We start from the raw sequence: 9,218 nt of genomic DNA, 5'->3' as shown, positions 1-9,218 counted from the left end.
TTGGGGAGAAAGGGACAGAGGAGACACTTGGATGTAGACAAGTTGAGAGAGAGGAAAGAAGGTCCTTTCCACCAAACAGCAGCCAAGTTTACAACGGCAAACAAGGTCGATTTCCCTGGCCATCAGTGAGCACTAGCCTGGCCTTCTTTCACTCCTGCCTTGTTCCTGAGGTTCTCAGTCCGAACTCCACACCTGATCCTCTTTGTAACAGACTCTAGGACAGGGGTCTTCAAACCACGGCCCATGGGCCACATGCGGCCCGCAGAGGAGTCTGATCTGGCCCAACAGCAGTAAGCGCTGTTTGGTTGCCAAGATACCTGCCAGCATATACACTCAGTGTCACAGTTTCTCAGGGATGACATCAACCGCCTCTGCCCATGGCATGTTGTGTCCTGGGAGGGTGGGCATGAGGGTGGTGTTAAGAGGTGATGCGCCCTTGTACCTGGTGCTTGGCGCACGCGTTGCTGATGACGTCACTGGAGGGCTCTGGATGCCAAGTGGCGAGGAGTACCACATGTGGGTGACTATATGATGTAAAAAGGCGCCTGCTCCACCCCCAGGCAATATGGTGTCTGTGTGCTGTGCCTGCTTGTCAGTGAGGTTTTCCTCCACTCCCTCCACTGCCAAAGGTCAGTCAAAAGTGCCATAAAAATAAATTTTTGCCAGATGGGGGGTTCTGCCCAATTGGGCTGTGGGTGACTCATATGAAAATTCCCCTTTGGGGGTGGTGAGGCATTCAGTGCTGAAATCAAAGTTAGGTGGTGGGCGGTGGTTGGGAGGTTAGGGGTTCGGTGCTGAATTGCCCATGTGGAAAATTAGGGGTTTGATGCTGAAGCATTTTAAAGGGATTACATTGAAAATTTTATATGCATTTTGCAATTCCTTTTCAGTGTTCACATGCTAATTCCATATCAATTTGGGCATTATATAGGGAGATATAACTGAATTATCAGGGACTGAGCTGGTCTGCTTAGAAAAGCCTGCAAGGGGTAAGTGTTCACATCAGGGACTAATGGGGATTCTTACACTGTGTGTATATATACACACATATTTGTATTTCACTACTATCAGTTTGGAATCCCTAGGAAACAATGATGTCAAGAAAAAGAAAAATTGACGACGAGTGTAGGATATTCAAAGAACAGTGGACTTACGATTACTTTTTTATGCGGTACAAAGAAAAAGCTGTGTGTCTGATATGCCAGAATATAGTTGCTGTGTTCAAAGAATACAATTTGCGATGCCACTATAAACTCAACATAAATATAAATATGATTGTTTGGTTGGGGAAATGAGAAAAGATAAAATATTACAACTGAAACATACACTGACGACTCAGCAAAATACTTTTGTGAAGCAGAAGCAGTTAAATACTTCCTCACTGCGGGCAAGTTTTCAAGTTGCCAAGCTAAAAGTGCGCAATGGCAAACCATTTGTGGAGGGAGAATTTGTTAAAGAATGCCTTATTTCTGTTGCCAAAGAGATGTGTCCAGAGAAGGCCGATTTATTTAGTACAGTGAGCCTTTCAGGAGTTACAATGACACGAAGGATTGAAGAAATGGGAGAAAATTTGCTGCACCATTTGCAAAACTCTGCAAAGAAACTTTGCTATTTTTCCTTGTCACTCAACAAGAGCAATGATGTTCGTGATTCTACCCAACTTCTCATTTATATGCGTGGGACAAATGAGTATTTTGAAGTCACAGAAGAGCTTGCTGCACTGCAAAGTATCAAAGGTACAACCACAGGAGTTGATATATTTGAAAAGGCTTGCCAAACTGTGAATGGTTTGTAGCTGGACTGGGTTAAACTAGTCAGTGTAACAACAGATTGTGCTCCTAGCATGGTGGGGTCTAAGAGAGGAGTGATTGCTCACATTACACAAGAGATGAACAAACATAACCATCCTCATCCAATTGCCATACACTGCTTCATCCACCAACAAGCACTGTGTTGTAAATCACTTAAGTGGGACTCTGTTATGAAAATTGTGGTATCTTGTGTTAATTACATTAGAACTCATGCACTAAACCACAGACAATTTCCGGAATTTCTATCTGAGGTAAATGTTGCCCATGAAGATGTTCTGTACCACACAGAAGTCTGTTGGCTGAGTAGAGGAAGAGTTTTGAAACGTTTCTATGACTTACTTCCGCAGATTACAGCTTTTCTACTTTCAAAAAACCAAGAAGTACCAGAGCTCAATGATGCAGAATGGAAATGGCACCTTGCCTTTCTGACAGATATAATAGAGCTACTCAACAGTTTCAATCTGCAACTTCAAGTCAAGGGGAAGCTCACCTGTGATATGGCATTGCATGTGAAAGCATTTGAAGTAAAATTAGGCCTTCTCATCAAACAAGTACAGGAGGAAAACTTCAGTCATCTCCCAACGACTCAAAACCTGTCAGCAGACAAACCATTGGTTGCATTCCCAAAGAAAACATGTCTGGCTTCACTAGAATTATTACAAAAGGAGTTTCAATTTAGGTTCAAAGAGCTTCATCTCCATGAACAGGACATACAGCTTTTTGATAACCCATTTTCTGTTGAGATTGAAAATGTCCGTACAATGTACCAAATGGAACTGGCTGAACTGCAGAATTGTGACTCTCTGAAAGATGCATTTAGGTCAAGTAACCTTTTGAATTTCTATGCATCTCTCCCCTCTGAGACATATCCAAATATCAGGAACCATGCACTCAAAATGGTAACCATTTTTGGTAGCACTTATGCCTGTGAACAGACTTTTTCAAGAATGAAACATCTGCAATCTCCAACCAGATCAAGATTAACTGATGCCCACTTGCATCACTTGTTATGGCTGGCAGTGACAAATATGGAATCGGACATTGACCATCTCATTAGCCAAAAGCAGGCCCACAGTTCCCATTGAAATACTGGTGCGTGATCTGTTTATTTATAAATGGTTTTCATTTTATTTATATAAGATACGTGCAGTGTGAGTAGGAATTAGTAGCTCATATAGTCCAGCCCTCCAGCTCGCTAAGGGACCGTAATCCGGCCCCCACTTTAAAAAGTTTGAAGACCCCTGTTGGAGAACATTGCACAAACTTTGCATGAAACATTTCTCCTCAAACTATGTCACTGCCTCAAGTCTGCTTAGGATCCAAGGCCTCCATGGAACTAGATGTAACCATCAGAGTCATCTGAAGTGCAGGGCTCATTAAAACGAAAGGAAGAAGAGAATGATCTGATATTTTTCTAAGAAGTAAAAATAGAATTATTTAGATGAGTTTTCCTTCCTATAAAGTCACCTTCCTAAACCCCCACTAAACATGGTGTATGGATTATACCTTCCCCACTCATCACAGCACCACTTTTCCATAGAGTTATTAGAGTCCATCAAGCATATATCATTGGCTTAGGCTGAGAATGTCCTACTACTGCGCTATCGCTCTGGCCCTACTTCTTATTTTTCTTCTTGTTTGAATAGAAAGCAGGATTTATTGAGGTGCTGTGGGGGTGGGGAGAAAGAACTCAAGAGAAGATTCAAATGACAGCCCTTTGCCTAGAGGGTGCCTATTAGCCCACACAATGATCTGAGACTTGTCTTCTCTAAGAATTTGAAACAAGAGGAACCAGACACAATATAAAATAGGATTGAAGGTAGTGCAATGAATTGAGCATTTGCCCTGGACATGGCTCAGTTAGGTTCAATCCTGGCACCTCATATCACCCCCCCATGAGTAATACTTGAGCACAGAGCCAAGAGTAAGTCTGAGTGTGGCACTAGAAATAAAACAACCAACAATACCATAAAAAGTAAAATGAGAACGTCCCCATGACAGTGGATTCACCTGAGCTCAGAAAACCCGTACTCACTTGTATAGTGGTATAAACTATACCACTCTGGGCAGCGTCATCCTTTCATTTGTTGTAGTGGCGGTAAAATATTTATGCTTCCTCAAAATATTTATCACATAAGTATTCACTGTTGGATTTGTAAAATAAATATTTGCTGCTTTAACCATTTTAAGCTGCATGCCTGTGGCATTCAGCACATTTTCACAGGTGGGCAAGCCCTACTCGTCTCACCAAAATCTGTCCATCTTCCCAAGTTATGTTGTAGCCAGGAGTCCCGTTGTCTAATGTTGGGCGTAAGTTTGACTTTCACCAAAATGGTCACTAGCAGGCTCTGAAATGGGCATGATGGCCCTGACTGAGGGATCAAGAGGAGGAGATCATGAGAAATGGGAACATAGTGTCAGCTTTCTAACACACCCACTAGCCTGCCGCTCCTTTCCTGCCTCTCTTATTTCCTCATCTGAAAACCACCTCCTAGTTGTCTCTGGCACTGGAAGACCCAAACCCCAAATTCAGCCTGTGTGGACTGGAGCTCAGCACCTTCTCAGCTTGAAGGAGCATCCTACCCTCCAGTGCTCAAACTGGAAACTTTAGATCTCTTAACTTAGAATACCCCAATCTCTCAAATTCCCCTCACAATGCTGCCTCAGCTAAGGGCCTATCACCTTGCCACCAGACCTGAGAGGACACCACTATTAGATCATGCCACTACTTCTTTCTTTTTATTTATTTATTCATTATTTATGTTGGTTTTGGGGTCACACCCAGTTGTGCTTAGGGGTTACTTTTAGCTCTTCACTCAGAAATTGCTCCTGGCAGGCTCAGGACCATATGGGATACCAGGAATAGACCAGAGTCAGTCCAGGTTTGGCTGCATGCAAGGCAAATGCCCTATTGCAGTGTTATTGCTCTGGCACTCTTTTTATTTTTTTATTTGGGTCACACCCAGCAGTGCTCGGGTGTTATTACTGGCTCTGCGGTCAGAAATCTTTCCTGTCAGGGGCCCGAGAAATAGCACAGCAGTAAGGTGTTTACCTTGCAAGCAGCCGACTCAGGACCGACATTGGTTTGAATCCTGGCAACTCATACCATGCCCCGTGCCTGCTAGGAGTGATTTCTGAGCACAGAGCTGAGTGTGGCTTAAACACCAAAAAAAAAAAAAAAAAACTTCTGACAGACTCAGGGATATGGAATGCCAGAGATTGAACCTGGACCTATACTCTGCAAGGCAAACGCCCTACCTGCTGTGCTATCACTTCAATCCCCCCCTTTTTCTAATAACCACTGACCCATGCCATTCAGCTTATTGGCTCCCTCTCAGGCCTCTCTGATATTTTTTTTAAATATGGCCACATCTGAAATAGCCATGTCACAAACAGTAACAACCAAAGGAATTCTCTATAAAAGCAAATCTTATGTTCATAAATCCTGTTGCCATTTGTGGTGAGTCACCCAGTATGGGTGGCATGATTCCTTTGCCCATGCAGAGAAATGGCTTTTAACAATGGAGGAAACTGCCTCTCTAGACAAGATACTCAATTAAAATGATCTGATCTGGTTAATGGTGGGATTGCCCAGGGCTTCCATGACCCAAAGAACAAAAAGCAGAGCATAGCAAGATGGGAGGTGGTGGCCCCAAAAGGCCTGCTTAGGAAGCTGGTCTTGGGCTGGTGTCTGAGAATTTGATTTGGGGAAGGGTTTTCTGTTACCGAAAGTCATAGCCCTTCCTGCTTAAGTGATTCACACAGAGTTGTTGATTCTTATTTTTCCCCATGTTTTTGGGGGGGAGGCCACCGCAGGCAATGCTCAGGGGTCACTTCCTGCTCTGTGCTCAGATATTACTCCTGGCTGTTGGACCATATAGGATGCAGAGGACTGAACCCACATCAGCCATGTGCAAGGCACATGTACTATGGGCTGATTCTTCCTTTTGTTTGTTTATTGGATCACAACCAGCAGTGCTCAGGACTTACACCCTGTTCTGCACTCAAGGATCACTCCTCGTAGGGCTTGGGGAAAATATCTAGAGAGCTGAAGGTTGTGTCAGCTGCCTCCAAGGCAATTGTTCTACCACTGTATTATTGCTCTGGCCCCATTTTCATTGATTCTGAATGTCTAATTTCCTGCTGATAACCAAAGGGACCTGACTAGCAGTGTTGGTGAACAGCACTAAAAAGAATTGCTCATGTTGAGTTTCCTACAAATTTCTCTGGCCAACCAGCCTTGTTTACTGGAAGAATTAAGCGTTACCTTCGGTTGTGACTCCACAGAAGAGGACACAAGGGAGTTGTTGCCTGTTTTTCATCTGCATTCTCTTTCATGTTGTCTTTTCACCCAGGCAGGTTTTTTCTTGGCTTTAGTTTTTGGGTCACTCAGTGCTGCTTAGAGTTTATCCTTGGCTTTGTGCTCAGGGATCACTTCTGATGGTGCTCAGAGGACCATAAGCTGTGCCAAGGATCAAACTAAGATTGGTTTTAAGCCCTGCTGTTTTTTTTGGTTGTTTGCTTGTTTTGGGGTCATATACGACAGTGCTCAGGGGTCATTCCTGGCTCTGTGCTCAGAAATCATTCCTGAGAGACTTGGAGGACCATCTGGTATGCCGGGATTCAAGCCACTGTCTGTTCTGGGATGCTTTATGCCAGGGATCTTTAACTTGCGGCCCGCGGGCCTTTTGTGGCCCTCCGTACAACATTTTGTGGCCCGCAGCCAGCCTTCAAATATTGCAGTACTCGTGATTATTCGCTTACCGAATAATTGCAATAAATCGCATTAGTAAGAAAAAAATCGCATTAAACATTCGCATACCCTGAGCAGTTCCGTTCGGGGTATGCAAATGTTTAATGCAATTTTTTGCGATATTTTTTCTTACTAATGCAATTTTTATTGCGAATATTCGGTTAGTAAATAATGGCGAATACTTTGCGCCTAGCACAGACATCATTTCCACTGCTCCTGCCTGCTGTCCCTTGCATTATCGGAGACAGAAAAGAGAGAATATTACAGAATTAGATTTTCTCATACCTTCATCATGACTTCATTAAAGCCTGCAGTGAAGAGAAAGATTGATGACGAGCACAGACAATTTCAGGAAAAGTGGGAGGCACAGTATTTCTTTGTTGAGCACAGGGACATCCCCACATGTCTTATTTGCTCAGAGAAAGTTGCAGTGTTCAAGGAATACAACTTGAAATGCCATTATTCAACTAATCATGCTGAGGAATGTGCAAAATATCAAGGAAATGAGAGAGCCAAGCGAGTTGCCAGTCTTAAAGCATGTCTAATGAGGCAACAAGATTTCTTCAAGAAAGCAACCAAAGAGAATGTTGCATCATTTGAAGCTAGTTACATGGTTAGTGAGATGATTGCTAAGGCAGGGAAACCATTCACAGAAGGAGAGCTTGTTTAAAAAAATGCATGTTACTGGCTGCAAGTATTATCTGTCCGAAAAAGAAAGGTCAGTTTAGTAAAATCAGCCTTTCTGCCAACACTGTGGCAGAGCGCATTTCTGACATCTCAATTGACATTTATCATCAACTATGTGAGAAAGCCAAATGTTTTGATGCACACTCAGTTGCTCTTGATGAGGGCACAGATATAACAGACTCTGCGCAACTCACAATTTATGTCCGTGGTGTTGATTGCAATTTTGAATTGACAGAGGAGTTGCTCACAATAATTCCAATGCATGGCCAGACCACTGCTAATGAGATATTTCGGCATCTGTGTGATGCTATTGAGAATGCAGGTTTGCCATGGAAGAAGTTTGTTGGAATAATAACCAATGGAGTGCCATAGATGACAGGGAGAAAAAAATAGACTGGTGGCACTTGTTCAAAAAAACTTGAAGAGGAGGGTGTAGAGAAGGCCATTGCTCTTCACTGCATTATCCATCAGCAGGCCCTTTGCAATAAATGCCTGCCGTGTGACAATGTGATGTCTGTTGTTGTGAAATGCATCAACCAAATCAGATCCAGAGGCTTAAAGCACAGGAGGTGCTTTTTTAGAGAAAGTGGGGTCAGAATATGGAGATGTGCTTTATTTCACCAAGGTACATTGGCTCAGCAGGGGAAATGTCCTGAAAAGATTTTTTGAGTTGAGAGAAGAAGTGAAAGCCTTCATGGAGAAGGATGGGAATGCTGTTTCTGAGTTGAGTGATCACAAATGGCTCATGGACTTAGCTTTTCTTGTTGACATCACACATAAGCTGAATGTACTAAACAAGATGTTACAAAGCCCGGGCAGCTTATCAGTGCTGAATATGACAACGTGAGAGCATTCTCCACAAAACTTGTGTTATGGAAATCCCAGCTCTCTCAGACAAACCTTTCCCATTTCCCAGCATGCAAGGAACTTGTGGATGCAAGCATACCATTCAGTGGTGAGAAATATGTTGATGCTATTTTTAAGCTAGAGAAGGAATTTGATCACAGATTTGCAGACTTCAAAAAGCACAGAGCCGAAGGGGCGGGCCAAGAAGGGCCGCGGGCACGTGCAGCCCATCCGCTGCACCAACTGTGCCTGCTGCGTGCCCAAGGACAAGGCCATCAAGAAGTTTGTCATCGGGAACATCGTGGAGGCCGCTGCCGTGAGGGACATTTCCGAGGCCAGCGTCTTCGATGCTTATGTACTTCCCAAGCTGTATGTGAAGTTGCACTACTGTGTGAGTTGTGCCATTCACAGCAAGGTAGTAAGGAATCACTCTCGCAAGGCCCGCAAGGACCGAACACCTCCACCAAGGTTCAGACCTGCAGGTGCTGCCCCAAGACCTCCACCAAAAACTATGTAAAGCAGCTAAAAACATTTAAGAATTGAAGACAAAGTCAAAAGTCCTCTGAGGGGAAATAAAATGGAAATTAATACTTAAAAAAAAAAAAAGCACAGAGCCACTTTACAAATTTTTGTGGACCCCTTTTCCTTTGATGTGCAAGATGCCCCTCCTGTGCTTCAAATGGAGCTCGTTGACCTGCAATGCAACTCTGATCTCAAAGCCAAGTTCAGGGAGATTAGTGGAAAAGCAGTCATGCATGGGCACTTTTGAGAGAATTGCCCTCCCACCCAAGCTTCCCTGAGCTTTCCCAACTTTCAAGCGCACCCTGTGCCTTTTTGGGAGCACATATTTGTGTGAAAAGTTATTCTCCACACTGAACTTCATTAAATCAAAGTACAGGTCTAGACTTAATGATGATCATCTTCAAGCCATACTGAGGATCTCAACTGTTTCCTCTCTAAAGCCAATTGTGGTTCAGATTTGTGAGAAGCGGCGCTGTCAAGTCTCTGGCAGCAAGGAATAGGCAAAAGATGCCATGTTCAGAAAAACTGTTCATGATCTTCACTCAATGTTCTATTCATGTTCAGAAGAAATAATTAAAACTGTTAATAATGACATTTGA

At 43.4% G+C, this 9,218-nt stretch overlaps 1 protein-coding gene across 1 annotated transcript; it reads left to right on the top strand.

Moving 5' to 3' along the window:
* The first annotated feature begins 406 nt into the window (after positions 1–406).
* On the top strand, positions 407–8,703 carry LOC126015957 (40S ribosomal protein S26-like). Its single transcript, XM_049778486.1, has 2 exons — positions 407–520; positions 8,267–8,703. The coding sequence occupies exons 1-2, from the start codon at positions 407–409 to the stop codon at positions 8,612–8,614; spliced, it is 462 nt and encodes a 153-aa protein (XP_049634443.1). The 3' UTR covers positions 8,615–8,703.
* Positions 8,704–9,218: the final 515 nt, after the last annotated feature.

The sequence above is a fragment of the Suncus etruscus genome, chromosome 8, assembly GCF_024139225.1.
Source record: "Suncus etruscus isolate mSunEtr1 chromosome 8, mSunEtr1.pri.cur, whole genome shotgun sequence".
Lineage (NCBI taxonomy): Eukaryota > Metazoa > Chordata > Mammalia > Eulipotyphla > Soricidae > Suncus > Suncus etruscus.
This window is presented reverse-complemented; position numbering and strand designations above follow the sequence as displayed.